This window comes from Falco punctatus, assembly GCF_963210335.1.
Source record: "Falco punctatus genome assembly, chromosome: 7".
Lineage (NCBI taxonomy): Eukaryota > Metazoa > Chordata > Aves > Falconiformes > Falconidae > Falco > Falco punctatus.
The window spans coordinates 69,189,630-69,210,056 of NC_137587.1; the positions used below are offsets into that span (position 1 = coordinate 69,189,630).

Below are 20,427 nucleotides of genomic sequence, written 5' to 3' on the forward strand. Positions count from 1 at the left end.
GCATCGCCTGGAAGCTGCCGCTGGGAATATCCCACAACAAGCGGCAGCACCTTCCTTGGCCACCAAGGCTGATTTGAGGAGCTTAAGCATCATATAGGGAAAACTGCACCCCTAAAAGCACAAGCCCCTTCCCTGAAGCCCGCTCCCCTGAGGGATGGGGCGGTGGGAGCAGAACCACACCTGGACCAGGGCATTTTTAGCACCAGAGAACGCAGTGATGAGCAGCCCCCAGGGACCTGCTCTGGGGCCCCAAATACAAGATGGACATGGACCTGTTGGAGCCAGTCCAGAGGAGGCCACAGAGATGATCAGAGGGCTGGGGTACCTCTGCTGTGAGGACAGGCTGAGAGAGTTGGGGTTGTTCAGCCCAGAGAAGGCTCCAGAGAGACCTTACAGCACCTTCCAGTACCTAATGGGGGCTCATAAGCATGATAGGGACAGACTTTTTAGTAGGATCTGTAGCAACTGGACAAGGGGTGATGGTTTCAATCTCGAAAAGGATTGATTTAAATTAGATATTAGGAAGAAGTTCTTCGCTGTGAGGACAGCGAGGCATTGGCACAGGCTGCCCAGAGAGGCTGTGGGTGCCCCATCCCTGGCAGTGCCCAAGGCCAGGCTGGACGGGGCTGGGGGCAGCCTGGGCTGGGGGAAGGTGTCCCTGCCCGTGGCAGGGGGGTGGGACTGGATGGGCTTTAAGGTCCCTTCCAACCCAAACCATTCCGTGATTCCACGACCACACTGACCCGGCCCCTTGCTCTCACCTCTGTGGTCCAGGTCGTGATGGTTTTTCTCGTCCTTGACGGCGAGGTGTGCCTGGCTGCCCAGGGCACCAAGAGCCAGCAGCCCTGAGCTGCTGCCGGTGACCGGTGGGATGCCCGGTGGCTGGAGGCCCGAAGGATGTGGCGGCAGCTGGACCGGGGGCCCATGGGCGGCATGGGAGAGGTGCTGGGCCTGGAGCTGCTGCTGCTGCAATGAAATCACCAGTGAGCCGGGGAGGGGGCAGCAGGACCAGGGGGGATTTGGAGGCATCGAGTAGTGGCATGGCAGCGGGAGCAGTGCCAGGAAGGGGCATGCCCAGCGTCGTGCCGGGAGGGCAGCGAGGTGATGCCCTGGGGAGCTGCCCGCTTGGCTGCCTGGAAGGAGAAGCCCCGTTAGCAGGAGGGACGGAAGGTGCCTCGTGTATGGCCCCGGGGATGATCCCCAACGCAGCCAGGTGGCAAGAGTGCATGATGGCACACACCCCTGGCCAGACCATGGGAGTCATCTTTAATTCAAGGTAATTCACATCATCACTGCAGACTTGGCTAGTTTTGCTTTTCAATAGATATAAGCAAAAAAAAAAAATTAAAAAAAATTAAGGAACACCACCCAGGATGAAGAAAGCAGCTCTGGCTGGAGTGCCAGCTGCTAAACCAGATCAGAAAGAGAGAACTCAAGCATCCAGGATCCTCCCAGGACACCTCAGAGAAGAGAAGTTTTGCTTATTTGCTCAAGGCTTAAGGCAATCGATAGCACAAAGAAAACAAGAAAAACTCCTGCACAGTATCTCGGCCCCATCCTGCCACCCTACTGCTCCCAACCCCTCTGACACCAGCGGGACATCCCTTGCACTGGGCATGGGGCTGGCCAAACCGCAAGTGCACCCCCTCCCCCAGCCACAGCACATCACCACCCACAGTCCCCAGCACGTCTGCAGGAGCCTGGCTGCTGCTCCCCACCTCCCCCGGGGGCTTTGGGGAGCCACGAACCCCGGCCATCCCGGCATGCATGCACCCAGCCTTGGGAGCTGCTGGAAAAAACTGATCTGCAGCTTTGAGGAGAGGAAGGGAACAGCAAACGCATCCCCTTTCATTTCTATTTCGAATACAAACTTGAAAAAATAAGCCAAAATGCAAGCTACTATCTGTCTGTTCTCCGGGGTGTCACTTCCAAGAGCCCCAAGGCCACCGCTCCCGCAGCTCCCCCACCCCAATGACCCCAGCGGTCCAGCCAGGAAGGTCCCAGAGCTGCTGCTTGTGTTCCCAACCCTGCCTGCACCCACAGCCACTTCAAGCAGCACCTTATTAGCTGCTGGTGAAAGCGGCATTTGGGCGACTTCAGTGGGAATCATAGGCTTGGGGGGATGGGACAGCCGAGCTACGGCAGAGCCCCCCCCAACCAGGTCAGATCAGATTTTCTCCCTCCCCAGCACCACTAAGCGCGGCAGAAGCTGTCACCGGACCAGGCAGCTTTCTAGCAACCCAGGCTGCGCACGGAGGAGGATCCCACCACGCGGCAGGTGAACACCCACCAACCCACAGCACCGTGGGGGGCACAGATGGAAAGCAGGCGGGGGTCCTCCTGCAAGGGTCAGGGGGGCTCAGCTCCCAGCAACAGCCAGGGAGCAAGGGGCTGCTGCTCAGCCCAAAGCGCAGCAGGAGCACACCAAAACCCCCTCCCAGGCACAGCGGACCTGACATTTCCAACACTTCCGACAAGGAAATTTCCAGCACATCTTCCCCAGTGCCCCTGAACAGCGAGCGGTGGGGGGTTACCAGTCACTGCAACCAGTCCAAAAAACACACTGGGAAAGGGCCAAGAGTGGGCTTAACATGAGGGGTCCCAGAGGTTCGCACCCACAGCTCAGCCCTGTCAGAAGATGCACTTAAAAAGTTTTCCTGCTGCCCTCAAGGCAGGCTGGACCCTGCAGCACCCCAACACCACGGTGCAGCAGCCGGCTGTGCTGCAAGGCTGTGCATACAGACCCCAGCCCCAGCCATGCTGAGGGCAGGCTGCACCCCCTGCGAGCATCCCGGTGGCCCCTGCAGCGGAAGCCAGGATGCAGCTTTTCGGAAAAAAAAAACCCACACTGAGGCCATGTCTTCAGGGGAAACACACATTCCACCCACCTCCCGACTAAAGGACCTATTTTAGGGGGCAGCAGGAAGGGGTGACTTGCTGTCACACGCTGATGGGCACAGCGGGACCCAGCTGCCTCTTGCCGCCCAGGGCAGAGCTGGGTGCAGGGAGAGCGGGTGGGCGACCCACACCTGCCAGGCTCCGGTTTCTGAGCCTGGTGCGAGGGGAGAGGGAAATCCCCAGCCGGACGGAGCCGGGCATGGATCTGAACGGCAGTAGCTGCAGTCTGAGGCAGAGGAGATGCATTATCTTAAAACGCAGCTTCTTCCGGGCAGCGCAGAGGTCTCAGCTGTGGCAGAAGCCAAATTGAGAAGGCAATTAGGCCTCTGCAGTGCTGTTATAGGAAAAGCATAAATCATTTTGTCCTCAGAAGCAGGAGCTTTCTGGCTTCTGCTGGGCTGCTCCATCCACAGGGCAGAAGAGGGGAAGCATCCTCCAGACCTCCATTTGAGGAGGTGTCCTCAAACCAGCAGGTGCGAGGCAGCAGGGTAAGGAGACCTGGCAGGCAGGGCAAGGGGAGCACCAGGAGGGGGTCCCCAGCCCCAGGGGCTCTGCCAGATGGTGCCAGCGCCGTGCCGGTGCATCCTCGACACTGCAGGGCATGGCCCCTGCCTCCTCACCACGCACACGTGCGGAGACCAACCCCTCCAGTCCCTCCGACACCAAAGCAAAACGGACCGAGCCTCAGCTCTTGCTGAAATCAGTGAGGCTCTTTACATTCCCAATCTCGCCGTGTTTTACACCCATTTAGGCGAGAGGCAAGGCTGGTCATTTTATCAGAGCATCATCCCAGGGAACAGCCCCCGATGGTTTCCAGCACGGTATGCTCCTCTCCTACAAGCTCTCCAGCAGCGCCCATTCCCGTGGGGCTGGAATACACCAAGATCCAATGCTTTATCCTCAGCAATTTCCAACTTCCACGGTGAGCAGAAATACCTGCACTGCATAACGCTCCTCCCGGGAGCTTTCCAGCCCAGGGTGACCACCTCCTGCAGGAGCCCCAGAAGGACATGGTGTCTTGGGCACCCTTGGGTCCAGGCAGCAACACTCCAGCCCAGTGACGTTGATGAGGGTCACAGCCACGGCACAGCCCCAGCAGACAAAGCAGCTCCACCACGAGCAAGCGCAGCAGCACCCAGGTGGGACAGAACACGGAAGGAAGAATCACCACACTCCAGCGGAGCAGAAAACTGCTGGATTCCTCCCCCATTTTGTTTTTTTTTTCTTTACCATGCTGCCAGCAAATACATCCATCCAACAGCTCCATGAGCCACAGGGGACCAACCCTGTGGGGTCTGAGCCACGCTGCAGCAGCCCTGCTCCGGTGCAGGGGGTAGAAACAAATGTCAAGACACAACATCCCACTGTGGCCCAAGGTAATGTTTAAAGGTGTTTTTCTCCCCTTTGGCACGCAGGAACCAGCAAGCAGAATCCATTTGGAAAGCCTCCTTGCCAGGCAGCTCTGGTTTGAAGCCTCATCCCTCCATCCAGCATCAGCGCTGGGCTGCCCACATCTCCACAGGGTCATGAAGATCACATCTCAGGGTTGCAGACCTCCATCCCGGCACTGCTGGAAGGAGCCATGCCCCAACCAGGTCACTCCCATGGCAAGATGACGATAAGCCAACAAGTCCAGCGCACATCCTCGCTGCGGGCAAGGGTACCCGCATGGGTGCTGAAGGATCCCCAGGCTCCGCTCGCAGCTCCCCGCGGCCGCCTTTGCCATCCTTCCCAGCTGTGTCGCTCCCCCGGGGTTTGTGTGTGTTGGCCCAGGGAGTGGTGGATCCATGTCCCTCCTGCGTGGCACTCGGGAATCACGTCCTGGAGACTCCACAGAGCGGGATAAAATCCGCCTGGGACTCCGCAGTGTAGAGGGATGCAGCGTAGTTCAGTGATGCTGCTCCCTCAGCATTCGCTGAAAAGCCCGTCTTCCCTCCTCTGCCCCTTATTCCCTTCAATGAAAAATGGTGTTTTTTTTAAAAATTAACATCACTGGGGGGCTTGCTGCAAACAGCCCAGGGAAGGGCAGGCTGCAGCTCTTCAGCCACCTTCACCACCTGAAAAACACCCCTGCGCCTGCAGCCAGCTGCCCGGGGTGGGTGCCCCATGCCTCCACCGATGGCAGGGACAAGGCAGGCTGCTCACATCCAAGCAGGATCAGGGTCCTGCTCAAAGTCACGCACGCGCTGCGGTACGTGCAAGGACTTGGGGCAGCCTTCTGAGGCCAGCAGCCCTCCCAACACCTCCCCAGCGTGCCCAAGCTGCACAGCAAGCTCAGACCTGCTCAGGATGCTGCGCTGGGGCTTCTCAGCTGCTGGCAGTACCCCAAACTGGACTGACTTCCCTGCAGAGCCCAGGACACCAGCCTGCAGCAAGGGGCTGTGGACAAGGGCGCTGCAAACCCAGCCCCAGGTGACGGCGGGGGATGTCAGTATCGCTCAGGCCCCAGGTCCAGGCCAGGCGAGAGGAGCTGGTGGGAGATGCGCAGACACAGAGATGTTTTCCTTCTGGGGTCCCTCAGCATGTGCCAGACAAATATGGTTAAGATATGAAGAGGTTACAATTTATGAGAAAGGCTGGCAAGGAATATCTCATATGTAGAGTGTTTTTAATTGGATTATGTACATCATGCTTCATGCCTTTGTTAACCGATTTAATGGTTCACCACTTAAGTTCACCACTTGCGTTAAATTTAGTAAAGTAGTCTAATCATTTCCAGAGCTATAACCAAATCAAGGGCTCAATTTCACAGAAGCCTGAAGCAGAGGAACTGTGAGACAATGGCCTAGATGCATAAAATTAACAGTTCTTGACCTCAAAAGGGGAAAAAAAAAAAAAAAAAAAAAAAAAAAATAAAGGTTTTAATGATTTGGTGCTTTTTTTGTGTGTGTTGATTTTTGTTTGCAGCACCTGCACCAAGACGCTGGTGCAGTTTATAAATAGTAGTCTTCCCTTCCTGCAAGGCATGGCAGGGGACAGTAGAGCCACCCATCCCCCTGCGCTGGTGATGCATCCTGTGGGATGCGGGGGGCTGTGCATGCCCCAGCACACCGCCCTCTCCCACTCGAAAAGAGCAAACAAACACAAGCGGTCTGCCCCACATGAGCAACGCTACAATAGCAAACCACCGCATGCATAAAGGGAAGAAATTGTTTGCTGGAAAAAACGCAGCCCCCTCTTGGTTTCACATCTCGGCGGGGCACCCAAGCAGGTGCAGCAGCCACCAAGCAGTACAGACCCACAACCCAAAACAGCTCCGCATCTGCCTGGAACACGCAGCACATCCCAGGGATAAGCTCTGCCCTCCCCTTCCAGCCATCCCAGCACACGGCAGCGCTTGCCCCTCTCCCAGCAGCAGCTGTCCTGGGTCTCCCCCTTGACAAGACGCAGCGGGAGGGGATGCTCCCAGCTGCCTGTCGATCCCAGCACCCCCCCAGATCAGCCCTGTGCTCCCCCAGCTGCCTGTAACTCCTGCCTCCTCAAAGTTTGTCAGGCAAAGCGATTAAATGCCTGGCTGCTTAATGATGGGATGACACTCGCTCTGATCCAAGGAAGCAATTACCTTGAAAATGGGGGTCACAGGCCCCGCTCATTCACCTTAATTGAATTCCAATATCTGCCTCTAGCTGCCTGGGCTCCTGGCTGCGACTTAAAGCAGCTCATCAAAGCCAAGCATCTCCCTCGCTTGCTGTCTCTGCCATGGATGCAACCTCCCAGCCCGCCGGGAAGGTGCGAGGTGCAGGCAGCAGCAGGCAGGAGGCCAAGCAGCTGCACAGTGCTGCCTGCCACCCCAGCGAGACACACTCCTGTGCCTGGACCGCTTCCCAATGCCACCGCCACAACAAGCCCCACTGTGAGGGATCCGGCTGCAGCCAGGCTTTCCTCAGCCCCCCAAGGGCTGCTGCTGCAGCCCGGAGCACGATTCTGTACTTGGTGCTACCCCCGCAAAACCAGAAAAACATATACAAGAGCAAGTCCAATGCAGAGAATCATGAAGTCCCTTGTAGCTTAAGAAAGAAGTGCAAATAGTTGTGCAAAAAAAAAAAATTAAAAAATTAAAAATCAGTATTTTCTGGAAAACAAACACCTAAACCCAAAGAAGCTCTGGAGCCACCTCCCCAGGATGCTGGCTGGGGACACTGATGTCCCAGCTCCAATAGAGAACAGGTTTGCTGCAGGACTGAGACCATCACACCAATTAAAAAGACATTAAAAATTGTTAGTTTTAAGGAAAAAAAAAACACACCACCCAAGATCTGCGAGAGAGAGCCCGGTAAGACAGGAGCGGGTAAGTCAATGCATGGAACAACAACTCTTGTCAAATTTACAGCACATTTCACATCAACAGCCCATGCAGAGACATGCCTGGGCTCAGGGGGCTCCGGGAGGGCGCTGGGCACCCAGCCCCGCTCTGCACCCCAAACCCTCCCCCATCTCATGGAGAACAGCAAATTTGACTGGCAGAGGCTCCTGGTGCTGCATTAGTGCCCGGTGAGGGGGACCGGGCTGCCCGAGCCATGGCTGTCACCCCCCGTCTCGCTCAATGCCAGATTGGGGGAGTATTGGTAGTTTGGGGGGGGCCGCAGGGTAGCGAGCCACCCTTCTTTATCCCCGCCTGAGCACAGGATTGCCTCTGATTATGGTAAATGATAGGAATAAAAGGGGTATACACACGGTGAGAGGCAGATTGGGAAGTCCACGTACCCCGATGATAGCATTCAACTCCGTCATTGTCACTTGCTTGGCACGCTCAACAGCCTGTGCGACTTGCTGTTGGTGCTGCGGGGACAGAGGCGCACGGCCAGGTCAGAGCCTGGCAGGGGGCACCCAACCAAGGTGCAACCCCCTGGAGATGGTCACACACACATACCCCTCCCCCCCGTTTTCTTTATTTTTTTTTTGTCTGTATTTTGCTCACAAGAGCAGCAGCCCAGGGACACTGCCCCACGGACCACAGGGCAGGAGGGGGGGGAGCCAGAGCAGCCCCTCGCAGCCCTTTTTGCTCCTCAGGCTCAGCACAGACCCCCACAGCCAAGCAAAGCCCCTCACAGGGTCTGGCACTCCCCTACCCCGAGGGTTCTGCAACACGCACATAGGATCTGAGCCCCCTTTCTCATGGGGCGCCCCAGAACGGCCCCGCACCTCCAAAACACAGGTTTGCTGGGAACAGGTCCGTGCCCCCTCGTGGGATCCCCCCTCCCCAAAGGGCACAGCACTCCTTCCTGGGGAAGCCCCCTGGGAGAAGCAGCACCCCACATCTGGGGTGTGAAAACATCCTTACCTCTTGTGACAGAAAAGGCATGATCTGGGCTAAAATTGTATTCAGTCTTTTAGCAATTTCTGTCTGAAAAAAAAAAAAAAAAAAAGGAAGAAGAAAAAGCAACAGTCAGTACCAAGCAACCTCCCGTGGCCTGCACGAGGCTTCCCGGCAGCAGCACTGTGCATCCACCCCCACCCCCACCCTGTGCATCCCCTGCCAGCCACACAAGAGGAAGCGGTGACTCCCAGAAGAGGCAACAAAAGCACCTTCGTGCTTGCTCTGTGGGACAGGGTCCCGTTCCCCACGCTCTGGGGATGCTTTGGTCCCAATCATGGGACCGAGCATCACCAACCAGCCCCAGCAGCTCCGCATCAGCCCGGACTCCCCTGGCTGCAAGAAAACACAGCCAGGCGTTAGCCCGGCTCCCCATCCTTCGAGCAGCTGCTGCTCTCCGGAGCGGCTGGGTCACACAAAATCAGTTTGGCACACCCAGCCGGGATCACGCGCAGGGGCAGCCCCTTGCCATCACCTTCCGCTCCCAGCACTCAGTTGCGGGCATTGGGTTTCTTCAGAAGAAACCTCGGCAAACACACCGCCCTATGCAGCGAGTGTTTAGTCAACAGCGCGGGCTGGTGGGTGCTGCTCCGATCCCGGCACCGCCGAGGTCTTCCCCCACCCCAAACTGAAGCCGCCCAGGTTCCTTTCGTCATCCTCACATCATGCTCGGCAAGCTGAGCCCATAACCCTTCACACCCATCCACTCGACCACATTATTTGGGAGTTTAACAACAAACCTACGCTGTCAAACTGTGGTTTCTACAACACCTCCATTAACTGGGAATAACATTTTCCTGGAGCCATAACCCCAGCCCATGTCTGGGGCAAGCCGGCAGCCCGGTGCCAGGAGGTGCCATCCTGCCGCGCACCCCACGGATGCTCCCATTCGGCACGCGGAGCTGCCTGGCTCCCAAGAGTTAACGCCGGCTGCTGCGCCAGCCGAGGCAGCTGTTAAAACAGCTTTTGGTCCAACTCAAACATGGCCTGAGCAGCCGCGAGGATTCAGCACCGCAACAATGGCCGGAGCCGAGCCCTGGCGCAGAATCAAACGCCCCAGAAATTCCTTCCGACAGCCCTGAGCAGCTCGTTATCAATAACAAAAGTGATTAACTGGGTCTTGCTCCAGCCTCCCCATTGGCAAGGTGCCTCCCTCCCGAGACAGCCAGCAGCTGCCCACGTGCTCCCCAAATCGCCACCGCCACCCCCAGCACCCCGAGGCTTCACGCTCCCCCACCTCCACTGCTCAGCCCCCAGGATGTGCCCTGCAGCAGCTCTGATTTTTGATTGCAACCCCAGGGGGGTGCTGACCCACAGAGGGGTTCTCAGCTCCACCTGCTCTCAAATACTGCAAGAAAAACCCAAATCCCATAGTCTGGGAAAAAAAACAACAAAACACCACAACAAAAAATCCCACAACAGACACTCAACCCTTGCTTTGAGGAGCTGGGCAATGGCTGGGGCGCACTGGTGTTACTGCAGGACTAACCCAACAAGCACAACCAACGTGCCCCAGAATGAGCATAAGCAAGGAGATGGCAGGAGAACTCCCATCTCCCCCAGTCTAGACTCACCCCTGCAGAGGGAACCACCGCACGGAGACCCCACGGCCACCAGAGCTCAGGGACCTGCTGCAAGGGGTCCCCCCGGACCCCCCGCCTGCTGCTCCCGCAGCACCTTTGCACGGGCATTGCCGGTTTTGGCTTCAAAGCGACGGGGATATTTCTGGACGTCTTTTCTGACAGCGCCCCTGTGATTAGGTTACACCTGATGCTTTTATTAGCCCTTCCAGAGGTCAGGGGAATGTGCTGGCGTGCCGTGTCGAGCCAGAGGCATCTGGAAGTGACTACGGTTTGGACTCAGGTACCTTGGCTGCAGCTAAGCAAGTGCTGCAGCCGCCAGGATTTCCACAGACCCGAACGCGAGGATGCAGGGCTCGTCAGGCGGCTGGTGACGGCACGACACTCCCTGCCCAGAGGAAAAGGGCTCCGGCCAGTACAAGTTTTTAAACACCAAACATGCGGTGCATCGCCTGCCGACCACTCCCAGCCCCAAAACAGGGCTGTGAGATGGAACTGCAAAAAAATCAAGCCCAGGCACAGTGCCGCATCCGAAGGAGCGTGGTGCAGGAGCGCGGGTGGCGCCGAGTGTACCGCAGCCGCCCCAGCAAAGCGGTGCCACTTCAAAGTGGCAGCAGTGCCACCGACAACCACCCCAGCGCTCACATCACGCATTGCTCAGCAATAGGTAAACCTCTTTAAAGGCCTTTTTGGCACCGACGCATTGATTAGATTATATATAGACTGCAGCTCCATTAAATATTTATTCCTTCAGATGAAGCCTATTGGATTCTGGACGCAACAAGCACTCTGCGTATTGCTCCTCCAGCATGATTGCTTCTCCTGTGAGCTCTTTCTTGCCAGCCCCCAACAAATTCTAGAACAAAGTCAATCCTTATTTGAGGTGAGAACAGCGGTGCCAGCATGAGCAGTCCCTCCGGCTGCGTGTCGCAAAGGTCTTTTAGGTGTAAAAGGAAAAATGCAGCATCCAAACAGACCACCTCCACAGAGGGAGGGAGGGAAGGGGCTGAGTTTTCCCCAGGCACTATCGAGCACTAACACGGTCCAGACAAACAAAGACGCATGACGACCCATCGCCTCCACGTTTAGATCCAATTCTGCCCAAACTTCCAACAAAGATTTGAAGAAAACCTTTGCGTCCTGCAAAGAGACAGCCTTCCCACGTGGGATTCAGCAAGCAAGAAGATATTAGATGTCCAAAATATTGTGTTTACAACCATGAGGTTTCCTGTTAACATGAGATTCAATAATCTTTAAATATTTGTTCACTTTAACTTTTCCCATTCCCCCACATATTAAACTCTAGCTGTCCCCATTAAAAGTTTAATCAGGAGCGAAAGGGGATCCTCTGGCGCACCGCGAACAGGGGAGGGTTTCATGCCCAACACCTTCCCCATAACAGAGCTCATTCATCACCTTGGCCCAGAGAGGCAGAGCCCCCGAGCCCCCCCTCAGCCACTCTTGCCAAGAAAAACCTCCATTCCCCCCCCTGCTGCAGGTTGCCATGGCAATCCCAGCCTCCACATCCCCTCCCGACACCCTGCATCTTCGCTGGACCACGGTGTGCAGCACCAAGATGGGGGCTGCGAATGAGCGGCAGATAAAAGACCAGGGGCTGCATAGGGCACCCCAGGAGAGGCACCCAGCTGCACAGCCCAGCACCGGCACCCACGGGAGCACCTCCCAGGAAGCTCACCCCAGGGAAGCAGGATGCTGAGGGCGGCTCTGTGCTGCTCGTTAAAAAGGGCAAGGAGTCAGGAGAACCTGAAATCCTGACTAATCCCCCCCGCAGCCCCGCAGCCCTGCCAAGAATCTGACCTGATGCTAGTCAAGAAACACTTTTGGGGCAATGTTTTGCAAGCAGGGAGGGGGGAAATCAGAGAAAACATTTGCACCGGTTATAAATCAAGAGACAGACTGCTTGGCCACAGGCTGCAGGTCCTGCCACCCGCTCTTAAAATGGCCAGAGCTGCTAGCAGCACCCAAAGCACTTAAGGACATGGAGAACCTCGGCTGGAGCCAAGTCAAGAGCTGGGCAGGAGCTCCGGCTGCAGCAGCAGTGGCATGGTGTTAAATAGCTACAGGGCTGGCTCTCCCCAGCAGCTCCGGCTCCCAGTCCTCTCGTCTTTACACCTGGACATGGCAGAGGGAAGTTTTAAAAATAACTCTGCCGGCCGTCAGTTGTGGGATACGCAGAGCGGAGTGGAAAGGAGCAGCCTTAAAAAACATGCCCGAAGTGCCCGAGCGCAGGCAGAGCCCCAGCCTTGAGTCAGGGTAAGGGGGTGGGGGGGGGAGCCCAAACCCCGGCGTGACACCCTGCAGACATTGCTCTGGGCGACAGAGATGCTCACTGTGCCAAAATACATTAGCCTTGGCCTTCACCGAGCAACCGAAGGGGAGGCGCAGGGCTGCCCCAGCCCCACCGGTACACCGGGGGTCACACCCCAGCGTGAATCCCAGGGCACAGGACCAGACCCAAACCCCTCCTGGCTCCCAGCCTGCGGGAGGAGCGCTCAGCCCTGCTCTGGGGATGGAGGTGCTCGCAGAAGCCCAGCCTGCGGCCACCGCTCTGCGGGGAGCAGCCCCGGGCTCCCCAGAGGCCCTGCACAGCACACTCGCACCCCGCCGGGGCAGAGCCCCCGTGAACCTGCGTGGGTTGGAAGCGAATCACACCAGCGCAGCAGGCCAGGCCACCCCAGATGCAGCCTCAGAACAGATTTTTGGGCTGCTGCAGACCAAGCTCCAACCCACTCTTGCTTATCGATTTAAACAGTGGGACGAAGGCCAGTGACAAGGGGCTGAACACACCGCATCGCCCGTCCAGCCCTTCCTCCTCCTGAAAAACACACCAAACCCTGTCCACTGCCTCAACCCCCGAACCGGGCTGGTGGCACCGCTGAAGGCAAACGGTCCACAGGACGCAGCATCAGCATGATCCTGGGGTTCAGGTGAGACTCCCACCAAGAAGCCCCCACCGAGCCCCCCAGCTTTCTCCATGGCTCCAAAACCACAGGTCTCTCCAGACACCCCCCACAAGGACGTTTCCGAGACGGGTCCGGAGCACCACTGCCCTCCCCCAGCTACCCCAGTCTCCCCCTGCAAACCTCAGCCCTGGAAGAGGGTAGCAGCGGCGGTTGGAGAAAGGCAAGGAGTAAATCACACCACCGGTGAAGCACCAGAAGCATTTGTTGAAACCAGGATATTGTCTCTTTAAGCACATGAAAATAAGGCCCTTGAGCAGTGTGGTTCTCACTCCGGCGCACAATTATGGGTACTTTCAGCTGTCTACCACTATTTCAAGTGCTCTCTCCAACCAGGCTGTCAATGGCATGTTGAAAGCTATTTGTGGCTGCTATCGTTATTAGCAAAGTGGAGAGCTTCACTGATGAGAATTAAATTCAGGGAGGGGGTGTGGAGGGGCGGGCCACAACCCCTCATTACGGAATTACCACGGGCACTGGGGCTGTGGGGTGGGGGGGGCAGAGCTCACTCAGGACCCCCAAAAGTCACCGGGGGCTGCCGGTGCCTCCCGTAAAGCCAAGGGGAGGGAGAGGTTAAGCTGGCTGAGAGCTATTCCTCCCTACCTTAGGAGACCTGAGAGTATCACACTAACAAATTACTTGGCTTCTGAAGTATTTAGCAAATTATTACCTGGCACTCCTTGCTAACAAGCATGACAGAAAGTATATTGTGTTCTTGGAATATTCTAGAGAAAGAAAAAAAGAAAGCATGCCTCTCTTTCCCTGGAAGTGGCAGGAGGGTTTAGGTTTGTTCCAAGCATTAAGCGTTTAAGCACAAAAACAAGAAGTGCTTATGTGGAGAGATCTCAGCCATTAAAAAAAAAAGAAAATCAGCACAAAGGTTCTGCCCTCCGAGGTGTCCCGTTTCCCCACACAAAATTAAGTTTTTCTTTTGGAATCGTTATTCACTCTGACTGCATTTGGCAATTATCTACAGAGATCTGAACAAAAACAATGCAAAACCAACAGGGGAACGAGAGTTTCTTTTGTAAAAATCAATTAACCTTACAAAAAAAAAAAAAAAAAAAAAAAGAGCTTTGCCCAGGTTTAAAAAGAAAACTCCTGGCTGGCCTCAAGTTTAAGAAAGCTGAGCCCTGGGAAGAGAGTGCTTCATTCAGCAGGAAGACTGATGTAAGGAGCAATTCACCGCGTTATATGCAACAAAGTGGGTAGTCACTTCCTAAATATTTCCTTGCATATGGAGTTGTTTATGAAACTGCATTTTTTCCTTAACAAGAAACAAAATGGGGGGGGGGGGGGGGGGAGGGGGGAGAAGAGAAAAACCCCACACACGGCCACATATACACACACTTAATATTCAGCGTAGAAGAGATAATCTGTTATATAAGCCCACAGACAGACAATCCCCTTTTGCTTAAAGATGAAGTATCCATCAATGTTTGTCTCAAGCAGATGTAATCACAAGCAGTCAAGTCTGGAGGGCAGGACACTGCATGAATAATTCAAGCACTTCAGTCTACTTGATTGTGTGCAGATAAACACAAGTCAACCGCTAAACAGGTCAGCTGATAAACTTGTTTGTTCAGGACTAGCCACCCTCAACCAGATGCAGGCAGGACCACGCTGCAATTAGCGGCGGGATGGGATGGCTTTCAGGGGGATGCTGCAGCCCAAAAGAGGGGCAAAGCCTCTCCAGGCACCCGCTCCGGCCGGCCGAGCTCTCCCATCCCTCCGCTCCCTCCCGCCCCATTTTCGCCTGGAAGCACGCTCGGAGCAGCTCGGGCTGCTTTGTTTTCCTCCAGCACCATGCACATTGCTGTCAATTAAATAACAAGACAGCTTCACCTCCCCAAACTTCCCCCATCAGCCCAGCACTAGGCACGCAGCATATGTCACCAGGAACAACTAAAGCAGGCAGGGGATGCTCGGTGCAGGCTGGAAGCATCCGGCAAAGATTTATCTGCGGAGTTGCAAGGTAGCAAAGCTCCCAGCAAGGCACACCGACCACGCTCGGCCTCGCCACCCGGGAAATGCAAAATCCGGGTCAGGGAAGGCGGCAGCAGCGGCTCGACTCCGCTTGCACCAGCCCCAGAGAAAACAGCCCCCGGGCGTTCCAAGGCTCCTCAGTCACCCTCCAGAAGCCAAGGCAGCAGACACTTCGCCTGGCTCAGCACCACGAGGAAGACACGCTACGTGGTCACGCCGCAAGATGGAGCAGAGGGCGGAGCGCCCCAGCCACAAGCTGACGAAGCCAGAGCCCAGCGGGCTCTCGCCCCCAGCCCCCACACTCATCCCGCCGTGCAAAACCTCCCAGATCCATTTCCAGTTGCAGCCACGCACCGGTGCAAAACACCGCGCATCTCAGGGAAACGGCAATTGCTTCCAAAGCTCCAATCAAGAGAACAATCTCGGCATCCTGCTGTATTATCTCAGCATCTCCCAGCGTTTGCAGAGTGAAGCCATTCAACACCCAGCACCCAGGCAGCAAGAGGTTCTCCCTCTCCCCAGAGCGGCCCGCGCTTGCAGCACTCCACTCCCTCGAGCATTTCCGAAGAGGCCGCAGGGTCCACGTCCCTCTGGACGCACGCGAAACAGGGACTGGGTCCTCGCAGGAGGCCACCACAGGCCTAAGCAAAAATTCTGAATTCAGGGGCATTTCTGGCTGCGCCGAGGCAAACCGCACCAGCGGCTCCCCTGAGCCATCCAGCGGTCACACATGCCCTGCCTGCCCCCAGTCTGGGGGCTTGGGCTCCTGCGCAGCCCCCCCAGGGCTCCTCATGAGCAGCGCTGCCTTGCAAGGACGCTTGTGTGTCCAGGCAGAAGCAACGAAGAGAAACAAGTCAGGATTATCTGCATGGAAGAAGATATTTTTAAAAAACTGAAGACTAAGCAGTAATTATTTTCGTTACCCTGTGACTACGTACCAGAAAGCTAAAGGGAAGCGTGTGCGCGAAGGAGAGCAGCTTCACAGGCACGCTGCCTTGAATTTCATCAGTCAGCTAACGACACTTTCCTACTTCGGAGGGTGATGCTGCTGTTAAGCAAAACCACTTTGGAGTTGAACGGGGCTGATTTGCGAATGGCAAAGTTGATGTCAACTTCTATCTGCCTTAAGTTCTTAATTAGAACTACTTCTAAAACCAGTAAGCAGAGCAGCAGCACAAATAATCAGGTCTAATCTCAATAATAACTTTATTCCTTTAAGTTTTACCATCATGTGCCCAGCCTTTAGGCTCTTTAACTATAATCTTATCAAGGTAGCACACCACATTCTGCTACGGCCTTCTCTATTTTTTCCTCCAGGCAAGTTACATATTAGACTGCGGGGTGGGGGTGGGGGGGCAAGTACCAAACATTGCTTCATTTTCCAGATGCAAAGACAAATCCGTGACATTGAGCAACACACCGTATCAGTATCCCTGAAGATAATTCCCTTTAAGTCTCACACTACAGCACAGCGAGTATCAGGGGGTTACAACCTTGGAAACGGTCGTGTTGTACCAACCGCAAAACCAGAGGAAAACGCAGGAGATAACAGAATATTCCAAGTGCTGGGAATGTGCCATTCCAGGTACCTACCTCCCAGCGTGGAACACAAGGCTATTTTCACCCCATCTCATGAACACTATTTTCAAAACCCAAGTTTTTCCTGAATATAGGCAAAAACCTCACTGGCCTGCCATCACCCTGCAGTTCCCGATGTAACTGCTGGGCCATAGGATCTCACCTGGAGTCACATCCCCAGCTTCAGCACTTGCTCCCCATTTAGTGCAATCAGGGCCTATTTTATCTCAGGTTGAGAAAAGGGCAACAGGAGATCAATCAATCACAATTTCCCCCCTTTAAATTACTCACCTGTTTGTGCATTTCAATATTCAAACCATAGGACATTTCATAGTACTGGGGAATAAATAAAACAAAAAAAAAAGAGCCAAGAAGAATTTGAATTAATTTAACATAAGGTATTTGCATAAGGTCATTACCAGAAAGCATCCTGGTCAAAACTGTGCTTAAAGCATTGGTAGCCAAGGAAATTATACGTTATAATAAGCAGATGTTTATAGGGTTTAAGTGGCATGCATTTAACAAGAGGACACTCCTTTTTACTCCTGTTTTCTCCTCCTAAGCTATTTAGAAAAACAAAGAGGCGCAGAGCTGTGTGACAGGCGTCTGCAGAGCCCTGGCAGAACAGGTACTGCCCGTAGTCTGGCCAAAAACCCAGTTTCTCACCGAGCTGGGGGTGGGGTATGGATTTATCTACCCCCCCTCACCCTGACTCCAGCACTGCTGCTGGGAACCCAGGGAGCACCAACCCCTTCTCCCTGCCGAGAAAGGGGGTGGCTGGCTCCTGCCACCCCCACCAGCAAACCCCCCACAGCCCTGCCATGCAAACTGTCCTCAAAAGACGCAATAAAAGAGCCCGAGTGGGAATCGTGGGGGGCTGCACCCCATCACGCCGAGCACCCCGGGGCACCCCCCAGTATGCCCTGCCCAGGGGGCCGCAGGCACCAGCAGAAAAGGGGTTAACAGGAAACTTGTTATTGCTCTCCTGGGCTGCTTCGACCTGGCACAGCCGCCAGCAGGGCAGGCAGGGCAGGCAGCCGGCCCCCTCCCTGCGTGAGCCCGGGGCAGGGTGGCAGGTCCCTTGGGTGCCCACTCCAGCGGGGTGGAGAGGTCCTGGTCCCTGTCCCCCTCCCGCTGCCCCTCTCCCAGCACACGGCTGGGCTCCCAGCTAATGACATTTACAGCCTGATCCGAAATCTGATTAAAGTCTCTTACCATAACGTAATGGCGCTGCATTTCTGTCTTCTCGTTCGCCAGCTTGTCATACTCCACTTTCAGGCTGGGGGGGGGGGGGCAGAGCAAAGGGGTGAGACCCGGCAGGGCGGCAAGGCAGGGGCAGGGGCAGGCAGGGGAGGCGAGGCGAGGCAGGGGCAGGGGCAGGCAGGGGAGGCGAGGCGAGGCAGGGGCAGGGGCAGGCAGGGGAGGCGAGGCGAGGCAGGGGCAGGGGCAGGCAGGGGAGGGGAGGCGAGGCGAGGCAGGGGCAGGCAGGGGAGGCGAGGCGAGGCAGGGGCAGGGGCAGGCAGGGGAGGCGAGGCGAGGCAGGGGCAGGGGCAGGCAGGGGAGGCAAGGCAGGGGCAGGCAGGGGAGGCAAGGCAGGGGCAGGCAGGGGAGGCGAGGCAGGGGCAGGCAGGGGAGGCGAGGCAAGGCAGAGGCAGGGGCAGGCAGGGGAGGCGAGGCAAGGCAGGGGCAGGCAGGGGAGGCGAGGCGAGGCAGGGGCAGGGGCAGGCAGGGGAGGCAAGGCAGGGGCAGGCAGGGGAGGCGAGGCGAGGCGAGGCAGGGGCAGGGGCAGGCAGGGGAGGCGAGGCAAGGCAGAGGCAGGGGCAGGCAGGGGAGGCGAGGCAAGGCAGAGGCAGGGGCAGGCAGGGGAGGCGAGGCAAGGCAGGGGCAGGGGCAGGCAGGGGAGGCGAGGCAAGGCAGAGGCAGGCAGAGGAGGGGAGCGGCGCTGCCCGCAGCCGCGCCCCGGCCCCCCCGGGCTCACCTGTGGTACTGGGCTTGCAGGAACTGGAACTCGTCCTTGATCCGGTCGCAGGACTCGGCCACGGTGAATTTGAAGCCCGGCTGGCCCGGCTGGTGCGGAGCCTGCAGGGAGAGGCGCTCAGCACCGGAGCCGCGGAGCGGGGGGAGCGGGGCGAGGGGGAGCGGGACTCACCGGGTGCCGGCCCTGGGGGTACATGGCAGGGCTGGGGGGGGTCACTGGAGCCAGCCGCGCCGTGCCTCGCTACGGCGATCGCGACGTGCGCTGCTGCCCGGAGCGCTCCCGGAGAGGCCGAGAACTGGAACAAAGAGACGAGAGGAAAAGTCCGTGCGGGGGGCGGAGGAGGGGGGATGGGGGTGGGGGGGTGGGGGAGCGGGCCTGACTGCGGGCCCCCCACCCCCCGCGCAAAGCCACCGCACCGCCGGGGCCGCGCTGCGCGCCCGCGGAGCCCAGCCCGGCCGAGCTGCCCGCAGCCGCCGGGGCCAGGTGCGGCCCCCCCCGCCCCGCGGCGCTCCGTTCCCTCGCCCCCCCCGCTTGCCGGCGGCCGCTCTCGGAAAAAAAAAAAAATAAAAAATGAAAAAACCACACGCAGAGACACACACACACAAAATAATAAAAAAGCAACAACAAAACGCAACCAAAGGAGGCCCGGAGGAAGGAGGATCCCGCGGGATTCCTGCTGCGAGAAGAAGGGGGAAGCAAAGCCAGGAACTAACGCCGGAGCACGACGGCCATGGAGGAGAGGAGGAGGGGGGAGAAGGCCGTACACATCCGACTTCCCGGGCGCCGCGGGCATGCGAAGTGCGAGCGGTGCCTCCGCCGCGGTTCCCCCGCCCGGGGGCGGCCGTTCAGCTGCGTCCAGCCGGTATCGCCGTAACTCCACAAGCCATGCTGCTGCTGCTCCTGCTGCCCCGAGGTCCGGGGTGCTGGGGTGCCGCGGTGGGGGGTGCCGGTGCGCGGAGCGGAGCCCCGCACGGCGGAGCGCGGCAGCCCCGGAGCACGCGGTCCGCGCCGCCGCCGCCAGAGCGCTGGGGCGAAGCGGGGCGGGGGAACAAAACCCGGGCGGCCCCTCCGCCGCCGCCCAATAGCCGGCCGGAAAGCCCACGTGGGGGACAGAAATGCCCGCAGCTGACTGGGCGACTACAGCGGAGACGTCACAATGCCCAGACTTGTGTCTGAAACGATGAGAGACTGAGCGGCGGCGGCGGGCCACGCCCCCATCAGGCCACGCCCTTTCGGTAAACCACGCCTCCCAGCCAGACAGGCCACGCCCCGCCTCCCCACCGCCCCGGCCCGGTTCCGCTGCCCGTGGGGCCCCGCCACGGCCCGTGGGGTCCCGGTGGGGCCCAGGCGCTGCCCGTGGGGTCCCGGTGGCGCTCCCGGTGCGGCCCCGCCGCTGTATCACCGTAACGCCCGCCCCGCTGCGCGGCCGCCGCTTGGCCGTGCGGGGGTCGGGGGGGGCTGGGCCCTGCCCGGTGCTACCGGGACAGGGCGGGGGGGGAACCGGGTGTAACGGGGGGCGCGGGTAACGCCGCCTCGGGGGCGCACAGGCCGGCCGGGCTGACCCCGGGGCGCTGAGCCCGGGGGGGGCGAGCCCGGGGCGGGGGGTGAGGAGCCCCGGGGGGCTACGGAGGTCGGGGGTGTACGGAGGTCGGGGGGCGCCGAACCCCGGTGGGCAGGAGTGCGGCCCCCCGCGGCCCTCCGCATCCTCACGCGTGGGCCCGGCCGATGGCGACACAAAATGGCTCCTCACCCTCACGTCACACGGAGCCTCCCTACCCCACGTGGGGCCCCCTCAGCAAACCCCCCGCCCTTCAACCAATCAAACCCCACGGAGCGCTCGGCTCTTTCAACTCTATTGGCTGAAGGGAGACGGGCAGCCGCGGAGGGGGGGGCGCTGTCAATCAAAGCCACGCGGGGCCGGAGCGCTGACAAACGCGGCTGCCGCGGAGCCCCCCGCCCGCAGCCCCCCCGGCATGGCGGCTTAATTAGCTCGGGATGGCTTTTCCTCCAGCTCAAACAATCTGTCACTGCCGCGCGGCGCGGGCAGCCGCGCATAAAGAAGTAAGCAGAGGCTAAATATCAATTTGATTTTGTGTATCAAAGGAATATTTT

The 20,427-nt window shown here is 58.0% G+C and overlaps 1 protein-coding gene across 6 annotated transcripts in view; it reads right to left on the reverse strand.

Moving 5' to 3' along the window:
- TLE3 (TLE family member 3, transcriptional corepressor) overlaps positions 1 to 19,532 on the reverse strand; it is a 31,068-nt gene extending 11,536 nt beyond the window's left edge. Inside the window, exons 1-8 of one of the 6 annotated variants that reach the window (XM_080394881.1) lie at positions 19,029 to 19,532; positions 18,487 to 18,610; positions 18,316 to 18,416; positions 17,553 to 17,616; positions 16,629 to 16,673; positions 8,180 to 8,242; positions 7,573 to 7,677; positions 762 to 963 (exon numbers count right to left, since the gene is read on the reverse strand). In XM_080394881.1, the coding sequence (XP_080251007.1) occupies positions 762 to 963; positions 7,573 to 7,677; positions 8,180 to 8,242; positions 16,629 to 16,673; positions 17,553 to 17,616; positions 18,316 to 18,416; positions 18,487 to 18,510 (604 nt within the window). In that variant the 5' untranslated portion in view covers positions 18,511 to 18,610; positions 19,029 to 19,532. Of the gene's footprint in view, positions 1 to 761; positions 967 to 7,572; positions 7,678 to 8,179; positions 8,243 to 16,628; positions 16,674 to 17,552; positions 17,617 to 18,315; positions 18,417 to 18,486; positions 18,611 to 19,028 lie in introns of all 6 variants that reach the window. The other 5 variants (XM_080394882.1, XM_080394878.1, XM_080394877.1 and 2 more) reach the window with 5 other exon arrangements.
- Between the last annotated feature and the right edge of the window lie 895 nt (positions 19,533 to 20,427).